The 24,402-nt window shown below is 41.8% G+C and overlaps 1 protein-coding gene across 2 annotated transcripts in view; it reads left to right on the top strand.

Moving 5' to 3' along the window:
* LOC121623677 (sodium/hydrogen exchanger 9-like) overlaps nucleotides 1-24,402 on the top strand; it is a 74,672-nt gene that overhangs the window by 3,735 nt on the left and 46,535 nt on the right. For both annotated transcript variants that reach the window (XR_006007846.1, XM_041961039.1), the window contains exons 3-10: nucleotides 962-1,039; nucleotides 1,249-1,325; nucleotides 6,099-6,214; nucleotides 14,443-14,548; nucleotides 16,779-16,917; nucleotides 18,316-18,421; nucleotides 21,741-21,829; nucleotides 22,972-23,085. Coding sequence is in view for 1 of the 2 variants with exons in the window: in XM_041961039.1 (XP_041816973.1) it covers nucleotides 962-1,039; nucleotides 1,249-1,325; nucleotides 6,099-6,214; nucleotides 14,443-14,548; nucleotides 16,779-16,917; nucleotides 18,316-18,421; nucleotides 21,741-21,829; nucleotides 22,972-23,085 (825 nt within the window). In the remaining variant the exon portion in view is untranslated. The remainder of the gene's footprint in view (nucleotides 1-961; nucleotides 1,040-1,248; nucleotides 1,326-6,098; nucleotides 6,215-14,442; nucleotides 14,549-16,778; nucleotides 16,918-18,315; nucleotides 18,422-21,740; nucleotides 21,830-22,971; nucleotides 23,086-24,402) is intronic.

Here is a 24,402-nt window from a genome sequence, read left to right as displayed (position 1 = left end):
TCAGGGATGAAGGACATGAAAGGCTACCTTTCTGAGCGGCTTGTATTGCATCATATTGGCTAAGATGAGAAACAGACTGAGAACGTGCACGGTATGTTAAAAATTACCTTGCACTCTGGTTTCTGTTTGTGTCGAAGGCAATGCAGCTTGCTGTGATTAGCAGTTTGGATTTTGTTTAATGTTAATTCATCTGTTGTCTGAACATGTGTGGCTACTATTCTTGCTTATTCCCCTTCTTAATGAGTGCTGGGAGCCTCTTTGGTGAGGACTGACACAACCAGTCAGACTTCTCAATTTGTATTATGCTTTGCTGTAATCAGCTGTGGAAGTCTGAGTCAGTGCACGTGGATAGAATGCTAGTGCAGTGGACAGTCATTATATTATTGCATTATTATTATTGTAGGCCACCGAGGGCTTCAAGGTAATGTTATGCACCATTTAGTGACCTTACTGCAAGTTCAAAGAATCCGTAGCATTTCCTTAGCATTTAAACACTCATTAACATGGTTAATGTTTGTGTTTTTTTAGCTGCAAAGTGATGAGTTTTACCTACATTTTGAAAGCTAACTCTGTGCTGTTGTAATTGTCACATGGCTAGCACCTATAATGCTCCTAATTACAATGTTCATGGGTGAGAACGATAGGAAAAAAGCCTGAACATTTTCACATAAGCTTGGAGTGTCACATTTTTCCATTTTTTTTCTCTCAACAACACACAACAGCTATGTTTTTTTTTAATTCATATAGAAAGAGAGGACATGTAAGGTTGTCGTGACACCTGGAGACTATTGTGACATCGCGATTCAAAGAGAAAAAAAGAGCAGGTGTCCGCCTGCCGAATCAGAGCTGCCGATGTGTGTGTAATATCTGTCTTGTCAGTCAGTCACATTCAGTAAACGGAGTCCTCTCGCTCCCCACGGAGCCCTGTCAGTCATCAACACAACAGCTCTGTCTTTTACAGGAGACCTTTGATCCTGAGGTCCTTTTCAATCTGTTCCTGCCACCCATCATCTTCCACGGAGCTTACACCCTTAATCAGGTGAGATTGCTGGCCTGACATGCCTCCAAGTAAAGACATCATCAAAGCTTTGTTCCTTATATATGGCTGCTCCATCAGTTTGAAAAAAAAAAAAAAACCCACTCCCTTGAAGTGTGTGCAGCTGTTTGTCACATGAAATGTAGTTATGTGTGTTGCATATTGTTCATCTGTTTGTTACTAACTGGTTTTCATTTAAATTTCTGTTCTAGAAACGGTTCATTGAAAATCTTGGATCCGTTCTGACTTTCGCTTTTATGGGTACAATGATCAGCTGTGTGACCATAGGGTAAGCATTGTTTTGTTCATTGACACAGCTTCACCATGCATAGATAAACAGTAACAATTAACACAAATTACTGATAATAGCATACACTTTTTTCTGTGTGGTTCACTAACAACAGTCTAGCATGTATTTAGAGCTTGTCAGGGCTGGAACAATAAAGTCCTGGATTTATTTCCATCACTGTCCCTAGCATTAACACAGCCCGTCAACCTTGATCAAGATGGACACAAGCATTCGGGGTCTGACATTAAGGACTAGAGAATAGAAACGAATCTATAAATTTGAATCCTATTAATAAACAATTGCTAAAGATTGTGTGTATGAGTACATGTTAGAGGTAATGCGGCAGTGTTTAGTTTTCTCGTTCTGTTCTTTATTGTTACACAGTACATGATGGATGCGTTTATGTTTAATTATGGCGAATTATAATTGTTCCAATTTTCAGTTAGTGTGTTGCTTTTCAGTCAAATGAAATTCTATTTTCAAATAACATATACAATACATTTATACATTTATTTTACAATACACAATAACATTAAATGTGTCCCAGTTCCTAAGTGAATACTGTTAATTTTTTTTATTTTATTCACTTTATTGATCCCAAACTGGGAAATTCTTCACTGCATTTCACCCATCACTGTTTTTGAAACACACACGCACATGCAGTGAAACACACAGGGGCAATGGGCTGCCGCATCAGGCGCTCGGGGGTGCCTTGCCCAAGGGCACATCAGCCGGCTAATGGAGGGGGAGGGGATACTCTACCACACCCAAATTTTTCTGCCAGTCCGGTGGGGGAATCGAACCGGTGACCTCAAACCGGTGACCTTCCGATCACAAGCTGCTTCTCCAACATCTAGGCCATGGCTGCCCATGCCCCCCCCATTAATATACTACTACTACTACTACTACTACTACTACTAATAATAATAATAATAATAATAATAATAATAATAATAATAATAATAATATACTAAATACTAATTGTCACAGTATATTGCAGTTTGTACACAATGCATAAAATCAAATTAATTCAGTATTTACTAATAAGTCAAGTGTTTTTACAGCATTTTCATAAAGATTAAATTAAGCTCTTTCAGGAGCTCTTATTTAACTCAAGCTGTTTGTGCACTGCATTGTGGTACAATGGGCCTTTTTGTCATAGCAGGGAAGGCACAGGTGTAACTACTTACATTAATTACTGCTCTAATTCAAGTGTCACAGTAGGCTGTTACAGAGCCAGCATACACAATAGCAAAGCCCCAGAAGTGAGTGACATTCAACCCTGACTCCAAAAATGCTGGGATGCTGTATAAACGGTAAATACAACATTTGATCATTTGCTAATCTTTTTTGACTTACACTCAGTTGAAGTACAAAGACAATATACCGAATGTTTCATCTCATCAGCTTCATTGATTTGTGTAAATATCTGCTTATTCTAAATTTGATGCAGCAACATGTTTCAAACCAGTTGGGACAGGAGCAACAAAAGACTGGGAACGCTCCAAAAACACCTGTTTGGATCATTCCACAGGTAAACAGGTTGATTGGTAACAGGTGATAGTATCATGATCGGGTATGAAAGGAGCATCCTGGAAAGGCTCAGATGTTCACAAGCGAGGATGGAGCGAGGTTCATTACTTTGTGACCACGTGACTGTGTAAAGGATATTCCTACCTGGACTCAGGAACACTTTGTAAACACAGTTTGTTTGCAAATGACTGCATTCTGTTTTTATTTGCATTTTACACAGTGTCCCAACTTTTTTGGAATCGGGGTTGTACATGAAATTAAGCCATCGTTAAGGTTGTTAATCACACCTGTGCTTTTTCTGCTTCATCAGTATGTCGGCTTTGACCAGTGTTTATCAACAGTACACTTAAAAATGAAGCAGACTTAACTAAACACACTAAATAATCAAAACCCGCCTAACATCTCTCTGTAGTGTGACACTGGTGCACAGCTGCTAAAGTGTAGCATTGCTATTCTCGCCTCACAAAGCTAGATGGCACTCTCACACTATGAAGGAAATTGAGATCTTTTACTGATGCACTAATTTGCTGCACACAGACTGCATGAAAACCTCCTAACTCCAGTGTTAGTTTTCCTGTTATAACTCCAGGATCCTCTGTGATCAGAAGAAACTGAACAGTCCTTATTTTATGAAAGCTTTTCAAAGGATTATATTATCATTATTATATATTTTTGTCATCTCGAGTTTTGAAATACAAGGTTTTCACTAAGAATGTTTTTTCACTCACAGCGACATACTCTCAGTGGCCACTTTATCAGGTACACCTGTTCAATCTAATGCAATCCAGTATAACTGGTCTTAGATGCCTTTAACATTCAGTCTTTTTCTTGACACTGTCACAGAGGTGCTAATTAAATGACATGTTTTAGCATTGACGTCATAGTTCGTGATGGTTTACTGGTGTTTCTAACATTCTGCCCCCCCGCTCTCTTAAGTAAATGGAAATATACTGTAGTCCAGTGCGACACTACCATTAAATATGAGCTCATAATGAAAATGACATAAAATTTGCACACAGACAATGTCACAAAAACAGAACATTATGAGCACATTATGATGACAGAGCAGTCGCATTAGATTGTATGGGCGTACCTAATAAAGTGGCTGTCCTTTTTTTCTTTTTCATAATGTCAATATTTTTCATGGTCTTCATCTTAAGCTGCAGCTGGGTCAAATGTCACTTAATGTGCTTGTTCTTTATGCATTAATACCTCCACCAAACAGGTTATGTTTTCTGTTCAGTTTGTTTCTTTGTCTGGTTGTCAGCAGGATTACATAAAAACTATTGGCTGGACTTTCATGAAACTTGTTGGACGAGTGTAGTGTGGGCCAAGGAAGATCCCCATTACATTTTGGAGCAGATCCAAATCATGGGGCTAATGCGCGCAGTGCTTTTGACTGACGTTAACATTGCGAGATAGGCCATGTGGCCTTGGTGGAATAAATGCCATACATTTTAAAATCCAGTACATGGTAATAAAGTTTAATACTGACAAAACAGCCACTTGTAGACATACAGTGACTCCATATCACGATCCACAATCAGTACCAGTAAACCTCTGGTGTAGCCGACACATGTAGCTGCTCAAACTTCATGCTCAGAAAGGAGGCCTCATGGAGCACTCGGACAGTGGTTTCATTGGAGCCCTGTTAAAATACACCACAACACTTTTTTTCTCAAACTAAGGTGTGTCTATGGAAACTAATGCACACATATCATGCAACTAATTCTACTCTTACTCACACCCAAATGGGAAATTCTAATAGCTTTCACAATATATCCCGACATATAAGTGTAGTGGTTGCACTTTCAGATTTGCATATAATAAAAGAATGGACTGTTGGTTTTGGCAGAGGTCTGAGCTCTCCAAGTGCCCTTCTAGTCTCTACTGTCATATATTGTTAACTCATTCACAATGTTTTATATCCAGGGGGAAGGTTTATACTCTCTAGATACTATAGCTGGCACTAATGGGCTTCCCCAACCTGCTGAAATCCAGTGTAAAAAATGTTGTCCTTTCTTGCTTCTCTTCCTTCTTTCTTCCATACGTTCGTCATTCCCCTGGGACGGCAGGCAGGGTTTGACATGTTGGGTCACGTGCGCATTCTTTGATGCTAAGGCACCAGACCAGACCAATCCTGTTGCTTGTTAGTCAGTCTGTCTTATCCTATGGGGAGAAGAGAGTCTCATGGGATTGAGGGAACCGTACTGACTCAATTGACACCCACTTCCTCTCTCTCTCTCTTTTTTTCTGTCTCTGTCTGCCTGTCCGCCTCGCTCTCTCTGTCTGTGTATGCCCCCCCCCCCCACGCACACACACACTGAACATCATTACCATAACCTCAAATCTCCCTTTAAGATAGAAGAATAAGACAGCTTAGTTGCTCGACCTGAGGGCAGTAGGTCGTGTGCCGTCACCATGGTAACGGAGTTATGCCAATGGACAGAAAGGTTCTGCAGAGGACACGGTGGCATAGTGATTATTATGGGATGCCTCACAGTAACAGGATTAGTGCTTAACACACATCCGTTACCAGTCAGGAGCTGGACTGCAGTGTTGAATGCTGAATGGGCATGTTGGCAAGTTTTTGCTCGTAGTGTACAGTATTTTTATAAGGGAAAGCAGTGGTGCATTCTGGGACAGTTAGATTTTAGATTTGCTTCATTTCCAGGCCCCAGAGCTGATAAAAATTCTTCTTCCTCCTCCTCTGCTTCTGTTATATTTCCGTCACAATGCCCTTCACAAACCCTTCTTATAGTTTTTAGTAATTCACCTAATTTTGTGCACACGCTAACACACACACATACACACGCTAACACACACACACACACACATAATTCTGGTGCCCTTTCAGGGTGTTCGAGTGCTTGTAATACTGTTGTCAGGATGCCAGGAGTGAAGATGGATAGGTGCTGACATAAGCTATTTAGTAATTGTCATGTTTGTGGGTGTATTATGCAAGTGGCAGAGGTATACACACACACACACACACACACCACCATAAATATGGGTAAATGTAAAGCTACCCAGCGTAGGGTAGCTTTGTGTCCACCTGTGCTAAGCAGCCGCTGCCTGGAAACAGGTCAACTCATCTGCCGGTAGCGTCTGGCCCCATTACCCAGACTACTCTGGGGGAAGCCCTGCTGTGGTTAGAGGGATGACTGATAGTCCTGCTCTGGCTGGCGCTCCCTGATGACCTCACTGTGTGTCCTTCTGTCTGTTTGTCCTCAATCCCAGCGCCTGCGTTTACGGCTTCACCAGACTGATGGTGCTGCTGGGCCAAGCAGCAGATGGAGACTTCTTTCTCACTGACTGCCTCCTGTTTGGTGCCATTATATCAGCCACTGACCCAGGTAGGTGGCCTTACAAAGGAACTCCTACTGTAACTTGCATCACTTCTGCATTGATTTTTTTTAGCCAAACAAACAAATAAAACACTTTATACAGGTTTTAAACCTCTTGCAGCATTCTTCTCTCCTTTACAAGACTCACATGTTGTTGCTTTACAACACAAGCAGAAGTGCCACGAATAACAGGAATGTTTGGCACTTGTTCACAGTGACTATGTAACTACAGACACACCACAGAGGTCTGCCTCAGACAAACACATACAAATGAGTTTAAAGACCAAAAAACACAAAGTCAGAAAAATATCAAAGACACATAATGTGTTAAGACTGTTCAGCAATTTGTAGATTTATTCATATCTGTGGGTTTTGATTTTACGGATTCACGCTCTTCTCTGCAGAATCACACAACACCATAAGACATGGCAACATGTTTTAAAAGGTCAAACCTGGCTCATGCTGTTCTTTCACACTCTCACTGCAACTCTTTTCCTATTGCACACATAGTACTGTCAGGTGTGAACGTTCCACTCAGACATCCTGGTAATGTCAACCCTTTCAATAGACATATATCTCTACCTCTACATAGTGCTTTATGTATAGCTATGTATAGCTTTTATTTGTCTATTTAGATTTGGCATTCCATTTTGAGATTGATAGCCATATCTATATGCAGGAACAAAGTCACAATGCCCTCTCAGTCGACGCAACTGCTTTGAATTCGGTGCACCTTTTACCTAAGCGGAACCACATTATAATCTGTGTTCTTCAAGAGCAGTCAAGTTGGATGTCATAAGGCATCCTGAGACGCTCCGACAGCAGGAATGTTAATGTCCTCATTTGGTAATGAATTATGTATACCAATAAGTGGTTGATCTGGGTGAGTGTCAAAGAGGAGCTGTAAATCATGGTGCAGCTGTCACTCTGGCGTTATTTTGCCCGTGCTCATCCCAGCCGACCCCAGCGCCCTCGTCACTGTGATTAGAATCACACTGCAATGCATCGATGGCCCGAACGCCAAGACCCTTAGGTCGTCACCATCTCGTGCTGTCCAAATATAGAGCCGGCTCTCTCATTTTCTGAAGGGGAGCCATTAAAATTTCTCTGTACATTTCTCCTCGCTGGGGCCGAACGCTGCACAACACAGGCACGGGCTTACTGTCACACACATACACGCACACACAGGCACAGCGGCACTAAGAACAAGTCCGTGCTGAGGAATAAGGGTTTTTGTCCGTGTCATAACCCTGGTGTGACAGCTCTCTGGTTGTGTCTCTGACTCATGATGGAAGTCTTAAGAACACGGTGAAAGTCATCACAGGCTGGCAGTCAAGCTTTGAGTGAAATGGGAGCGTGGTTTATTTGCCACTTTGCTTGCACTGTAATATAAGAGAGATATTTGATAGGCCAGGTTCTCGTTGCAGCTATAATAACTCGGTGAAAGCTTCATCTGAGAGCAGCAGATAGACAGCAACAGTCGTCTGGTATATGGGGCTGTTGCTATTGCTAGTAATGTAATTTCTTTTTTAGAATTTGGGTGCTGATTTCTATTGTTTCTGGGAATTTTAATGTACTGAGGAGGAGTTAACATTTTACAAGGTGGGCTTTTTAAGGCTCATATTATAGATTTTTAGTGTTATCAAACTTGAATTAGGTGAGTGAGGTGGATTCATGAACTCAGTGTTTCTAAAATCCTGCCCACGGCCCTGATTTCGTCTCTTTGTCCAAAGACATGATGTCGGCCTGGTGGTTTTGGAGACTCAAAATCAATGTCAGTGTGAGACTGTCGCTCCTATATGAGCAAGGAATGGACTTCACAACGAATCAAATGCGTGCACAGGTAGAGAAAACATTTCTAGTAAAGACACCAGCAGAGCTAAAGGTACTTATATCACTTTGTCACTCTTTGTCATAAAAGAGAGGTTGAGACAGAATCTCACATCTTACTTTACTGTGAGAAATAGAAGGATTTGAGAAAAAAAAGTAATATGTATCCTGCGTTTATCCATCTCCCCGATTCTCAGAAGCTATCTGTGTGGGGACAAAAGTCAGTGTGTAGTATGAGCTGCAAAATATACTGACTGTTGTCATAGAGAAGCAAGCTCTGTAGGAAATGCCTCTGAATGATTACATCTGTAAAAGAATGAGTGTGTGCATTTGTTCTGAGAAGATGATGAAACCTCCTCTTCAACATTTTAAGCAAGATTAGTGTATTATTTTTTGTTTCGTACAATTTTTGAGTGAAAATGATAACAAAACTTAGACCATAATCAACATATTAGGGCTGTGGCTTGATCACAGTCATTGTTAGGAAAGGCCAAGTGGTGCAAATTTCAAAGCCTTATAAAGACTCTGACCCCTCAAGCCTTGTCCCAACAATCAGCAGCCATGAGCTCCTCTAAACAGCTGCCTAGCACTCTGAAAATTAAATTAATTGATGACCACAAAGCAGGAAAAGGCTTTAAGAAGACAACAAAGTGTTTTCAGGTAACTGTTTCCTCAGTTTGTGATGAAATTAAGAAATGTTACTTAGCAGGAACAGTGGAGGTCCAGTTGAAGTCTGGAAGACCCAGAAAACTTTCTGAGAGAACTACTTGTAGAATTGCTAGAAAAGCAACTCAAAACCATTGTTTGACTGCAAAAGATCTTTAACAGACTATGAAGCTGTGGTGCACTGTCCTACTGTGCACAAATATGACCGTTTGTAAAGGAAGATCTAAACAAGCTCGATGCATTTTGGAAAACATGAAGTTAAAATAGGAATTTTGGGGCACAATGAGCAAATGTATGTTTGGAGAAGAAGGGGTGCAGAATTTCATGAAGAAAGATGAAAGGAGACCTCTCCAGATGTTAAGCACAGGGTTGGATCGATCATACTTTGGGCTTGTGTTGCCGCCAGTCGCACAGGGAAAATTTCACTGAGGGAAGGAAGAATGGATTCAGTTAAATGCCAGCAAAATCAGGCATCACACAAATGTAAAAATGCTGAAGATGAAAAGAGAATGGCTTATGCAACAGGATAATGATCCTAAACACAGCTCAAAATCCACAATGAACTACCTCCACAAGCTGAAGGTTTTCCCATGGCCCTCGTAGCCTTCGGACCTAAACATCATGAAAATGTGTTGATAGACCTAAAAAGAGCAGCGCACGCAAAACAGCCCAAGAATCTCACAGAACTAGAAGACTTTGCAACGAAGAATGGGGAAAAAATCCTGCAAACTGAACTGAAAGGCTCTTAGCTGGCTACAAAAAGCCTTTACAAGCTCTGATACTTACCAAAGGGGGTGTTAATAAGTAGTGACTATGCAGGGTGCCCAAACATTTGCTTCTGGCCCTTTTCCTTTTTTGTTTTGTTTTGTTTTGCTTTTTTTTTTTTTTTTTTTTTAAACTGTAAAAGATGGAAGTAAATAGTAATTGGGCTTAAAATATTGAAGAAATTTGTCATCTTTAACTTTATGCTGTTTGGAAATCGGGTCATTTTCTACTTGTTTAGCTATTCACAGTAACAGAAATTCTGACACTCCATACCCAAACTGTTTTAGTCTTTAATGTCCCTATTGATACTCATTTTGAAAATATGTAATTCCTATGAGGCTCAGATGTCCTCAGCATGCACATATTTGTTCCTTTCTGCAAGCATCTGTTGATTTTTTAATTGCTGGTTTTATACAAGCCCCCCAAACCTCTGTAGCCATGAAACTTGTCAGAGTCAGAATAAGACACATGATTCAGGTCACAAAGTGGAACGCCTGCTGCGCTGCATCCTCTAGCCTCAGGGCTGGATACAAAAGGTCGGTGAAACCCTCACTCAGCTTCTCAAAGGAAAGACTTTTTTGGGGGGTGAGGGAGCACTGCAGTTTCTCCTTTCATCTCTGCGTTTGCACTTATTTATTTATTTTCTCTTGAACACTGCACATACTCTTCGTATGTAAGAGCTGGAAATGATGCCAGAGTTGGAAATGTCTTGTTTACATCTCTGACATCTGTTTACATCAGATGTCAGCAGTAACTAGCAAGAATTAAAGTGATTATGGAAGACACAGTTAGACATAGGTGTATAAACGCACATGACTCAATTTAGCAGCAATATTACAACATTATGCACAGAACTAGGTATTAATATTGCAGCAGCCCAGTGGTAACAGAACATTCAGGCAATATGTGATTGGCTTAAACATGGACAAGTAAAAGACGTGAGGCGGCTTTGTGAAATTAGTTATTTAAGTGTGTTTACACGCAGCATAATCAGATAGGGTCAGACATTTTCATACATGTGAAAACAGAAACACGTTGCTCGAACATCTGTCAATATTAGGTCAACCTGCCAGTCTCCGGGCTATAATTAAGTGTCATAAAATGTGATGGGTGATTTTGGTGCAAGGCTTGCACCACAAGCTAGAGAAAGAGCAGCACCTACGGTGGTAAGTTCTTTGAAATCTTCCATTTATGTCGGGCTGTAATTAAAAAAAAAAGGCAGATTTACTTTGTTTGTTTCATAATTGCTTTTAAAAGGTAATAAGAATTAATGGGGATTTTAAGGAGACCTTGCAATGACGTGCCAAGGAACCACTGTGCGATTCAGAGTAAACAAAATTAAACTGGAAGATTACTAATTAAAAAGTGCTGGTTTACTTCCTTTCAAACTGTGAATAAGGCTTTTCCTGCTGCAGTCTGTGACCCCTGTTTGGGCAATTGTCAATGCCTTAAAAATTTTAAGTACTTTTTACTTGGAGCTGGGAAGATTATGGTAATTCCCCGTTGACCGTTATCTCTTTCCTAATGCATCGCTTTCAGTATTATATCTGCCTAATTTGGTCAAATCAGTGAGCAAATCCCTCTGACTCTCTGACTGAGATGGCCATGAGCTTTGGCTCTGCTAAACCTCTACAGCAGGGTAATTTGACCTAATAAGGCTTCCATTCAACCCTTTCAACTGTATTATGTCTGAAATAATTGTCTCCTCTCCCTACCTTATGGTGTTGCTGTGGAAACTGATGAACACTTGACAGCTGTAGGATGGGGTTGCCATGACAACACAGCCAACCCGCACCCTTGTGTGTGTGTGTGGGGTGGGCGCTGTTTTTTTTTTTTTTTCCTTCTCCGTCTTGCAGTGTGACTGGTGCACGACACGCTGTCATCAGCCAGGCATTATGGGAGCAGGGAGATGGAACGATCCTGACTCCAGGGCCTACCTCACCCTCTCCAGATAAAGGATTTTCCCCAACCAGGAAGAGCTTTAAACCTGTCAAAGACCAAAGAGCCAGATCTGTCAAAACAAGTCCTGAGGCTGCTCTCTTGCCACTGCTCTTATTGTCAGTCTGGTCGTACTGTGTGCTGGATGTGATGCCCTTGCTGGCCTGGTATTCACTACAGGGCCAAATGCTGCTATTAGAGTTCACTCAATATTCATACCACAAATTTCCTTGAAACTAATTTATATGATTCTTTTTGCGCCTTGGTCTCAACAGGTGGAATATGAATCTACCGGGAACTGTTGTTGTTTTGAATAATATGGTCTGGCCTTCAGAATGGCTCCGCTATGAGTTTCTGTTTGCCTGTCTGTGCCTATATCCTTATGAATGTCTGTGTGTGTGTGTGTGTGTTTGTGAGTGTGAATCTCTGTTTTCTTTTTCCATATCTGACGTTGTTTTTGTTGTATGATAATTTTGTTTTGCTTGTTTGGAACTCCAGTTTCTCTTGTGGTGGTTACAATAAGGATTTGTGCTTGTACATTTTTTCTATCTACTGTATGTATCTGTCAGTCTATATATCTGTCTTTCCATCTAACGTAACAGATTGCAATCTAATCTAATGTAATGTAATCTTAATCTAATATAATCAAATCTACATTATCAGTAAACATAGAACCAACAATGCTACGGCCGATATCTTGCGGAAGGAGATCCAGATACTTGAGGTATCACAAAATGTGGACCTGACAGGCACATCACCGCCTTGTCAATGTCACTATCATCTTTGTCAGTCATTATCAATGCTTAGCTGCCCTGGGGCGCCGAGCATGTTGTGTGTGCATGCGCTCATTCATATGCTCGGCATCTTCCTCTTGATGTTTACTGTAGGTGAACTCACCGTGGAGTTCAGTTCATATTCCTCTCAGAGGAAGCGCTGTGCTGAGAGATGCAGCTGTCTAAGTGAGTGAGGAATAAGGCCCTTGTATTTTTCACCACAAATATGAATTTCATCATAAATGAGCTTTTTTGCACATGTCATGAGCATGAAGACATACTGCAGAAAATCCTTATGTATAGAACATGTATATGCATTTTATTGATTACTGATTGTAAATTTGTAATGACTGATTTCGGTGGTCACAACTAGTATTTTATTTCTGCAAATGTCACATATGGTCCCAAAGCATGCAAGCTGAACTTCAGTTTCTTCCTGTGTCTGTGCTAAGAGCTTTTTATTACTGATCCAAACATTGAAGGCAAGTGAAATGAGGGGCTGAGCAAGGAAGTGATAAAGTGCAAAACTAAGGGTTTCATCAATGCAGAACTTCAATAAAAATAATAATAAGCTGTATTTGTATAGCTCGTCTAAAAACAAGAAATACAGCTCAGAGTGCTTTACAAAAAATAAACTACACACACTAAGTGCTTCACATGAAAACACATGAAAATGAACATCAAAAAAGGGATAGAAAATAAAATCCACCTAATAAAGGTTAAAATAAGGATGAAAATAGAATACAGAGAATGCACAAGATGGAAAATAAAACCCTCTGAATAATAATAATAAATTATAAAAAGTAAAGTTAAAATGGAGCATATAGAATGTCTTCATTGACAGTTTAAATTTAGTATTTTTTAAAATATTGTAGGAAAGTTTTGTCCCTCAGCATCTCGTCTTCTCTGTGTTGAACCATCAGGATGTTTTTTCCCTCAGTGATCAGCAACCTCACCCTTTGCTCTTCCTCGTGGCACCAAAAGGAACGGAAACAACAAATATAGAACGGCTTATGGAACTCAATCAAAGGCAACTGGACCTTTTTGTTGTGTAGTCTTCAAATGTTTTGCCACTGAGAGTTTTCATCTGCTCCACTGATTGGTTGAGAGTTCCCAGCATTTAACCTCTGTAGATGACTCACATCTTGCCGTCACATAAGAGTTGAATCATCTACCGAGGTTACAGCACAGTAAATGCAGGGGACTCCCTTCCAGACAAGACTGCCTTTGACCTATTACTAGACAGCCATTCTTCTGAGCTCGAGAAACCATACACAATGTCATTCTTCTTTCTTGTCATTCTTCGTGTTGCAGAGCAGTGAGTGAATCTTACATTATTTAAAGCATGGAGCTCTCTGCCTCTTGGATGTTTTAATCGGCCGCACCGTCTCAGCTCTGATCTCCCCTTTTTCCCACCGGCGTCTTCTCAAGATTCCCAGAATCCTGTTCCTCTATAGTGAAAACTGCACCAGTGCTCCAAGCTAATGAGCACGCTCCCATGTATATTCATGCTCACCAAACAAGAACACATATGAAAGAGTAACACCTGCAGCGCTGAGAGTAAGGACGTTTTAATAGCTGGTAACTACCAGCACCCAAATCAATTCAGTCATTACTGGAATGATTTGAATATCTGCCCTTGCTACTTCTGCCTGGAAATTGCAGATTGCCATGTTTTGACTACAGGTGGTATGTCTGTGGTTTGCAAACACAGGACATGTGCCCTGTAAAATACACAATCACACACTCCTGCTCGTATATTTTTTTTATTATTAAAAATGGGTTGATTCATTCAGGCTCGAGGCCTGAAATGCTATTTAGTGTCAAATATTTTTTTGTTTCGCTTCTGCTTGGTTATCGCACACGATGAAACAGTCCAGTTCATTCATTCAGCGAAAAGGAAATGCAATCACTGAAAAAGGACAATGATCTGCGTCGCATTTTTCTCTGTTCTCTTTTCTTTGCAGACATAAATGTTGTCTTTTTCAAAGCGTTGTGTATTTTCTTCAGCTCTGGCTCAACAAGTCTTTGCTTGGTTTGTGTGTCTAAGTGTCAAAATCCTCCTTCCAGTTCTGTCAGCGTGCTGACATTTTCTGTCAGCTTTCACAGAACACAGAAACCTTAATTCCCCTGATTTTTCCTGTTTGTAGCAGCACAGTTGATGCTACTGGCTGCTTTAGCTGTGTGATTAGCGGAGGAGTTATTGCACTTCCTGCAGTCTTCAATAGCAGTGACGCTTGTTTTTTTTGTTGTTTTTTTCTGTAGTTTCAGTCATTGGCCTGTTGTCAGAGCTGCGCGTGGACCTGGATCTGCACACCCTGCTGTTTGGCGAGAGTGTCCTGAATGACGCCGTGGCCATCGTCCTGACATAGTGAGTGTCTGGCTTTCGGATTTGGAATGCCGTATATTCTTTGCTTTAATTGTGTGGGAGCTCAGTCTTTTCCATTTGGCGTTATGAGGGTGGATGTGCGGGGGAGGAAAGGCTGGGTGGATGCTGCCAGCTTCAAGGAAAGGGTGTGATTGGCAAAACAGCATGAGTGCCTCAGATGCTATGCAGTGGACTGCGTAAGCGAGTTGCCCCTGGCACTGTCAGCATCTCATTAAGGTAGTCAGTGGAGAGACTCACTGCCAGAGTAGAGACACACTCCCAGCTAACGAACTTGGCTAACACAAATTCAGCAAAAAAATCCCCGGAAGCACAGTGAAGTAGCCACGACGCAGTCATGCCTTGTGCATGCATTTCAGTTCTCCGTTCATTCCCCTCCACTTTTCGCCTTTCACCACGACTGCAATGAAATATGCATGTTTGTCCTGCTCGCACACATTACAGTCATTGTCTGCTCTATTTACACAATGCCAGTGAAGAAGCCGTTCAAGTTGACGTGCTAACAGATGGCAAGTTGGGGAGTAGAGAGATGGAGACGGACAGGGGCGGCGACTCACACGGGTCCACATTCATGGCCAGGCAGATGGAAAAGTGCAGGTGGAACGGAGATGACAGGGATAAGATATGTGTCCATATTTGCATATTGCGTTCATACAGAGTGACACATCACATGTACAGTACCTGCACACTTTGACATCTCTTTCTTCGATCGTGCGAATGGGCCCAGACAGGCAGGCAGATGGAAAGAAAAGGAGGCGAGCGCGCAGATTGTTGTGTTCACGCCGCGGCTGCTGTCTCTGTGTACATTGAAGTGCAGAGGAGGGAGCCTGCACGTCTTCCCGGGCAAACAGTCAGATAGTGCTGCGTTTGTTCCTGGAGTGGCGTGACCGGCCTTCATGCCATCTCCCGTCACTTGACTGGCTCGCTAGCCTGCCGTTCGCCCTGGCTCCGCACACAAAGCCGGCCCTTATTAGTGAGCCACGCGGGGTCCTGGCACTGGAATTTTAACAAGCTCCCAGAGCAGCTCAACCTTACGCTGATGTGCCCTCTCACAGGCACTAAACTTCCTGCTCCAGCAGCCCTGACCCAGCCACCATTCAACCAGGTCCTGTGTTGACATCTGAGAGTTTGGAGTTAACAGCCTGATATGGCTGAAGATACAGTCTCTTCAGGGTCACACTGACCGAGTTACTTAGCGGCCAAATTTGATGTGCTAGCACAACTGGAGTCTTTTATTGCTGAGCTCATTAGCGACAGCTTGATTGATTTATCCACTTTTGCTATGGAGATTACTGCATGTTCAGGTGTGTGCGAGCTCATTTCAGCCTGACAGCATGAAAAGTGGAGATACATTAGGGGTTCATTTGTAAGACAAATTTTTTTGACGCTGTAAGAATCTTCAGCAAGTTTCTATGAGTTGTTCCCAGGCTATCAGAAGGTTTGTCCCATTATGTATAGGAAGCGAAAACAACAGCCACCATATTACTGACTCAATGGTTTGACATTCTTTTGAAGCAGTCAAAGGGGAGTACATGGGAGTGTGTGTTGGGTAAAGAAATGCAGTCATTCCACAACATCAGTCAGCTTCATCAGCCACTCGCATGGGCGCTTGTCTCTGCTTGCCTTAGGATCTCTCTCTCTCTCTCTCTCTCTCTCTCTCTCTCTCTCTCTCCTTCCCAAATTCTCCCTCCCTCTCTCCCTCCCTGTGAGGCCTCTTTTGCACTCAGTGACTTCCATGTGGAAGTCCCCCCCCCACACACACGCACACAAAGTAAATATTTACAGCGGTGTGAATAGCACGATGCCGCTGTCTTTGTGAACAACAGTAGTATTTCCCCTGTTTCCCAATGACAACTAGGGGGTGTCTCGCAGGCAAATAGTTCAGAATGGATTGTTTTTCAGGGAGGGGATTTAACTTCTAAAAAAAAGGCCATGTGTTCTTAGGAATGACTCCAATAAATTGCACTTAAAGGTTTAGCTCAGCATAATAAGCATGTGAATTTATGCTCACTCCTCTCAACTGGTTTACACCAAGAATCTAGTGGGCCGTATTTCTGACAACTGCATTTGTTTCAGGACCATAAACCATGTGGTTGCTTTAACGTCTCTGTAACATAACATTTTTACTGTCGTAACTGTGCTCGTGGCTTCTTTTTGTGCCACAGCTGCATGTGTGTAACCTTTTTTGAGTATGTTGTGTCAATTTGTCTTCCAGTGCCATCACCACCTATAGCCAGATGGGTGCAGGACACAGCTTCAACCCCCCCGTCTTCTTCCTCTCCGTGGGTTATTTTCTTGGAGTGCTTGCCGGCTCCTTCCTTCTGGGTTTCATATTCACAGTCACGACAGCCCTCATATCCTTTCATCCCCTCCCATCGCTGCCTCTGCACCCCAAACTCAATTATCACCTCAGCATCCGCTGCAATCTATCTACTTCCTCAACTTGGTAATTGCTTCTCTAACAAACCCCTACTGTACCACCTTTATCAACAAAAGCAGTGTGGCTAAGTCTTAAGTGCTCCTGCGACGTTAATGGTTGCAGAGAGGTCGTCAATCAAGCCAATAGCCTCTGATGAATTTTTCGACTTGCGCTGTTGTCCAGCGTTTCTCTCTGATCTTCCAGTAATAAGACTTTAGGATGAAAAATGAGGACGTGTCATGAGAGGTTTGGGGCACAGCTCAGCTCTTATTTACAGTGACGAATCTCTGGGTGCGAGCAAAGCACAAAGTGAGCATTTATTAGATTTTGCTGATGCTAACTACAGCAACAGCCTGCTTTTTTGTGCTGTCTCTTCAAACAGTAGCTTCTTGAAGAAGTTCACTTTGACACAGAGTTCCTCAGTTATCTTTTAATTACTTACTGTACCTGGGTGTGTTAATTGCACAAAACAATCAGACCCGGGGAGGTGTTTTCATTATTGGAAGCTAACAGGGTGTTTAACGGGGTCAGGAACACAGACCAGCAACTTTAAACAATTAGCAGTCCTGAAATTCTAAAATGCACAGTCACTAACCCTGTTCATCTTTATTTTCTATGTGGCTATGACAAATACAGAGCTTCAAACTGTGTTGTTCTGACTGTATTCAGTGTATTGTTTACAGTGAAGCTTTGCCAGAGGGCATGCGGGACAGTGGAAAAGGGCTGTGGACTTTATCTGTTCTAGAATTCACAGAAAAGATCTCATTAAGTGGGCTGCTCTACATGGCAGATCCTCTGGTTTAGTGAGCACCTTCTGCAGCTGTTTTCTGTTTGCAGATACTGCAGTGCTTCTCTGCCTGCACACTGAATTTGTATCGCAGTTGCAGTTCCAATTTTGTAGTATTGTTAAATCCAAAGGATGAACGGTATGATTTTTACTTTTCAGCCAATACTGATAACTGCCTGATTCTCAGGGCTGACACTGATGACCCATAATTTCACGTTTTTTGTATTTTGAAAAGACCATCATAACCAGAAGTTTATGCACGCCTGAGGGTAAGAAAAGCAAAAAGTTGTAGTGAGCAAAAATGGATAATTTAATATTCCATCGCTCAGACCTAACCAAACCAAAACTGACATCACTGTTTAATATTTATTGTGTTAAAACTACAACCTTTGCAGTGTATTGCTGCACTTGTTAAATCAATGAAAGCAATATATCTTAATAAACATAATAATATGAATTTCCTATTATCGGCAGATATACAGTATATCATGCATCACTATTAAATACCATATCATTATTTTCTTGTACATCTTTAACTCTCTCCACCTCACCAAATTCACTCGGCTGTGTGACAACCCACTGCTGGAAACATCAGTCTTCTTCCTGCTGTCCTGGAGCAGCTTCCTCTCAGCCGAAGCCAGTGGACTTTCAGGTGAGCTCTTTAAGACTTATGCATCGTGTGTGTTTGTGTGCGTGTGGCCGTGTTAGCGCTCTGAGTGACGCCGAGGTCAGACAGAATACGTATCCTGTCAGTGAACTGCTGCCCTTTCCTCCTCAGGCGTCCCTTCCCAACTGCATGCGCTGACTCGCTCACTGCTGCACAATATCTGTTGCAGCACGAGCAGCTGTTTGATTCGGAAAGCTCTGCTGTTTAAAAGGCGTCGCTGTGGCCACAAACCTGGGAATGATGTGTGCACATTCTGCGTTGTCTGGACACGACCATCTGCACAATTCCCCGCTCAAGAACAAATTGAATTTTTGTGGCATCCAACCCACACCAGCATTAGACGAAGGCCTTTCCCTTACATACACAAGCACACCTTATCCTCTGAGAGTCCTCTGCAATGTAGGGAGTCAATAATGTACAGATGAGAAAGTATTATGCCATCTCCTCTCTACAGGGAACTGCAGGTAGCAATCCCATTCTGGGCTCAACCCCCATAACTCATTTTAAAATGGTGTCCACCCTCCCCTGTCTGAGCATGTCGGTGCCTTTTAGTTTGGAGATGGCACCACAGATAGCAGTGAGTCATAATAGCATAATAGCATTCTTGTCCTAGCTGCATGTGCAGGTTTGCTTGAAAGTCAAGAGGCACTCAGGTCTCATGTAAAAACGGGTATAACATGACCTTTTATTTCTCTGTCCTCACCAAGCAGAGGTTGCTAGATATTGTTAGATTTTTCACTTTCACTGATTCATAGTAGTATCTAATCTTGGGAAGCTTGGGTTTGGAAAACAACAATAACTTGGCTGAGCTGCCTGAAAATGTCTTCATCTCTCTCTCCGTCGACCAGCTGTAATGCAGCTGTGAAATCTGAATGTAGTGTACATATGCATGCATTAGTGTTGCTGTTCCTCCTGCCCTGATTGTGTCAAAGGGATTGCACTCATTCAGCTGATGTTGTAGAGCTCTCTCTTACTTGGCAGTACTCCCTGTGGCCTGTGGAGGAGGAGAAGACAGTTTTAATGAAATCGCATAACCTTTGTCTATTGGACCCAGATGCCCTGTCTATAAAGTACACCACTCTGTTGTCCAGTGTGGGAGGCAGACCGCAGCGCCGCCGAGGCAGTGATTCTGAATACTGCCTGATGCAGAGCCTCATATTGTTTACAGTGGCAGTGAGAGCTCAAGTACTGCAGCTTAAGAAAGCAAGCAAATTAAGAAAACATCTTCATCAATTTAACAACGCATGTGCAGCATTTAGAAAACTCACTTCAAATACACAAACACAAAATAAGAGAGATGCTGCAAATACAAAGATGACAGTGAAAGTGTTTCCAGGAGGAGACTGAAAAGTGCCAAACACGCTTTCGACAGGCTGGTTGTTTCCACGATTTGTGACTCCTGAAGTAATTGAAGTTGCGTCCGTGTTGCATCCGTTCATTGTTTTTCTGTTATTATGTTTTGTACTGTTTCAGTCTCATCTGTAGCTTTTGTGTACTGTATCACCAGTCCGAACAGTAAAAATACTTTGACCTCAAACCTACAGTGCTATTAAAATTTTGATGCTGATTTTTTGTCACTGTAACCTAAAAATGAGTCTGATCACAACCTTCAGGATGCTTGGTACACAGTTGAACCCTACAGAACTAATCTGTGGAGTGCCACTCTGTGCAAAGGCCTTTAATGGTCCATTCGGGGTGAAGCAGTACCTCATACAGAGCGACCCTGTGAGCGATGGGAGTCTTCTCCTCCCTCGTGTCCTTTGGTAATCGGGGCTCTTTCTGTCTCTGTTAATTGCTGGAGTTTAGTGAGGGTGTGCCTAATGACCCTCAGCCTTGCAAGGAGCCCTGCTATCATTAATCTTATGCCCCTCAAAACTGCTCATTATGGGATGCATCTCATCTGTTGCCAAGCGCCCTGTCTGGAAGAGTCTTTATGTGGATGGTGGATGATGTGTTACCTCTGTCAGTGTTATGTAAACCAAGGAGGGTGGCTTTGCCCTAAACCAAATGGAACCAAAATGAGATCTGCCATGCTGGCACGGTCCATTAGATTTTGTTGAACAGTGCAGCAAAGGACGTTGTGAACAGGGACTACTGGAGCTAACATAGTGCAGGTACAGGTCAGCGTCCTAGTGTGCAGATGGATGGTGGAGAGAGAGAGTAATGGACTGGCTTCACTTAGCAGCCTGAACCACTGGCGCTATCTTTTCTCTGCTGCTGTATTTATTCCTGCCAGCTCTGTCCTCTAACTATTGCTACCCATCGCAGTAATTTCACATTTTTCCGTCTTCTGTGATTCTCTCTTGAAGTAGAGGGAGCAAAAATGTGAAATTGAATTTCTGCAACAAAGCAAGCATGTCCTGTGAGGCAGCAACCTGCCTTTCATGCTATGCGTTTCAAATTCCAGTTCTCTGCTCCAGCCAGCCTCCTCTTTACCAGCAGGGGCCCTAATCACTCCCTCCACCCTGTTTCCTCTCTCTGTCGTGCTGCCTTTCTTTGTCTGCATTTCTTTCCCTTCTGTACTTTTGCCTGTCATTTGTTTGCCTTTTGTTAATATCTGCTCCTCCGCATCTGGCACGATCTGCAGCGATGATGTCATTCTTTAGCATTTATCATTCCCAGAGCTTCGTGTCTCTGGAGTAGAAATGGAAGTAACATCGTATGCTTGAATTAGGTTGTACAGAACATTATGATGGAGCTGTTTATACAGCTGGACTTCACTGGAACCGGGACAATGGGTGGATACAGGGTTGGGCCGGTCTGTTCTGGTGTCACATACTTTATTCAATACAGAAGTAGCTGCACACATGAGGATTCAGTCAGATTCTTTGACTTAATGCATTCTTCCGAGCATATTTCCCTATTTTCCATCATTTCCAGGTTTAAGAATCATGTTTTTGAGCTAAACTGGGAGTCAGTTTATCTTGCTCAGTTGCTTTGATTTTAAAAAGGCAGGGTTGAACCACGCAGATAAAGACTCTTTTCATTTTCCTGCAGCATATTCTCAACATGAGAAGCCCCGTGGCTGGTGTATGTTAACCAGCACGCAAACATGCACGTTCCCACAGCGTGATTACATAATATGTGCCTGTGTAAGTGATTTTGCATACTTTGTACTAATAAGATGCAGCACATTGTTTAACTCCCTGCTGTCTACAGAACACTGCTCAACGAGTGCTTTGTCCGCAAAATGTGAACGCTTGCATTTACAGCTAACAGATATCATGGATGTTTAACCCTTTATTGGTTATTTCCCTTTTTTTACTTTTCATGAATTTCACTTCCACGTGTCTTTATCTTTCAGGTATTGTGGCGGTGCTGTTTTGTGGCTTGAGCCAGGCAAGGTACACAGTTCACAATTTATCCTCCGAGGGCAGGGCCAGGACCGAGCAGGTAGGTTTGCAGAGGATGATTGAGGCTTATTGTTGTTTTCAAACAGCATTTATCAGTACACTCACTTTGTTCATGTTGCCTTTTGATGCCAATGTATGTGTCTTGAGGGCGTTCGCGAGTAATCATTAATTGCCATTAGTGCTCTGGTTGTCTAGTGGGTGTCTGTGTGAGAGGCTAGTCTCCAGCTATCTGCTTAAAAGGCTAAGCACGGATGGAGGCCAGCACACTGTCGTACTGTACCGGCAAGCTTCAGAGAGGACCAAATAAATCAGAAATACACATACACTCATCTATGCATTTATTATTCATTATCGGTGCCACAGTGGAGCTAACTGTTTATCATGGAGAAGCCTTTTAAAAGGCTATGCACCGCGGTTGAAGCCGTTCCCTATAAAGTGGATTGGCAATGCGTATGTATGGTGCAGTGTGTTTACTTGGCAAAATGCCTTTATCTACATTTTTATGATTTATACTTGTAGCTGCAGCTCAAAGGAAAAGACAAAGTGATTTAGCGTATGCAGACACTAGTTGAATCGCTGGTAGGACAAATATTTTTCTGTGTGGCGTCTCTTGTCCTTGCAAAGGAAAGCTCTTAAGGGAAAAGGTACACTTATTCAATTAGATAGCTTTTTATACCAAAGCTTTGAATCAAAGCTGGTGCTACTGGTAAAAACAGAAATTAATAAATCATTAATGAAATCATAACATCTGCTCTAATTGAATCCAAATACAACACAAGGACCTTAATTAATATTTGATTTCTTACAAAGATATGCCTCATCAAAATGATTCAAATTATATTTTCATCTCCAGCAAATGACATCCAAGCTCTTTGATTTGACCTGGATCAATAAAGGAGCTGTAGGACTGCATTGATGAATTGTAATATTGGTCTACCAGAAAGCATCATCAAAGGCATAAAGTCTTTTAAAATCAAGAAAGCTATCTTTTCTTCTTAAGTTTTGCATGAAATTTTTTAATAAGAGTAAAAAATGAGAGTAAAAAAATGCCTGGTGCTGAATACAACCACATCATGGCCTTCACACACACACACACACACACGCGCGATCCACCCCAAATCCCTCCCCATCTCAAATGACCTTCTCCCTCATGATCGTCTCAATCCCTTTTATAATTTGCAGCTCTTTGAAGTCTTCAACTTCCTGGGGGAGATTCTCATCTTCAGCAACATGGGATACGTATTGTTGACGTTTCCTCACCATGTCTTCAAAGCCCTCTTCATTTCTGGGGCATTTGTATCCTTTTTTTGCGACACGATGGAGCATCTTCACACCCTGCTGTGCATCCTTTGGATCCCACTCAGACCCCAGAAATGGTGTTCTGTCGTTTTTCCGTCTGTCTCTTCCACCTTCTGTCATAATCCCTATATGCACAATAATTTGCCACTTGTTTGACCAGAGTGGGTTTCCTGTTTTCCGTCTTCCCTCTGTGCTGCAGTGCGGTGCAGTCATTTCCCCAGTCCATTAAAAGAAACCCCTTAGCACTTAAATTGTACAGGTTTGATCCGGGGAGCTGCTAATGTCATCCAGCTGGTCTCCCGTGATCACCATCTCTGCAGATTAAGATGCTGCAGTGCAGGCTTTACTTTGAGGAACGCCTGTGAAACAGAAATTTAAATAGGTCTTTAATTATTGTTTCTGCTGCTTGTTTTCTGTTCTGCAGCAAAGCTCAGTGGAATAAAGATGTTTGCCTGTTTGAAATAAGATTACAGTACTTTAATTTGTTGTGGATTAAGCACCGTATCCCTGTTGAGGTTGAAGATTAAATCTTATTGGTTGTAGAAACTCCAGTGAAAGAGGTTCCTGCTGTTCTTTATGGTATTCCCATCTGGTTAAAGAAAAAAATTCACTCTAAAATGCTTTTAACACTGTTAAACAGCTTTTGGTGATGCATAATAATTTTTGTTCCTCAGAAATGCAAGATGTTGTTTGGTAGTTTATTTATCTAATTTGCATTTACTGGCCAAATGTAGAAACAGCAAGAAAGAATTTGGATCATTAATTATTCATTTGAATCATATATTGAGCCAAAAAGCCAATATATCAGTAGTTCCAGCTTCTTAAATGTAAGGATTTACTGCTTTTCTTAGTTTAAATCACTGTTATCAAATATCCTTGAGTTGGGCCGTTTCTCTAACAAACACATGCAATTACAAGACATCAACTAAGTCTCCAGGAAATTGTGGTGATTGACAAGTTTTCACTATTTTCTGACATTTTATTGACTAAATGATTTATCAAGTGATCAGAAAAATAGTTGACAGATTAATTTATACTGAAAATAATCATTAGCTGCAGCCCTAGTAGACAGTTTGACATTACATTCACATACTTCCCGTGTACTTTCAATGCAGTTTGACAGAAGAAAAATGTACCGCCATCTAAAACATCAAAGGTAAATGTCAGTTTTCAGGGGGAAAATGCTGAGAGGCACAGAACAAGCACTTCTGAGACTGAATATTTTGCATGTAGACTCAAAAACCTGACTCATCTGACAGGAGTCTCTGCAGACTAGATTCCAATACAGCCACAATACATGTTAGGTTATCAAAA

The sequence above is a fragment of the Chelmon rostratus genome, chromosome 20, assembly GCF_017976325.1.
Source record: "Chelmon rostratus isolate fCheRos1 chromosome 20, fCheRos1.pri, whole genome shotgun sequence".
In the NCBI taxonomy this organism is placed as follows: Eukaryota; Metazoa; Chordata; class Actinopteri; order Chaetodontiformes; family Chaetodontidae; genus Chelmon; species Chelmon rostratus.
This window is presented reverse-complemented; position numbering and strand designations above follow the sequence as displayed.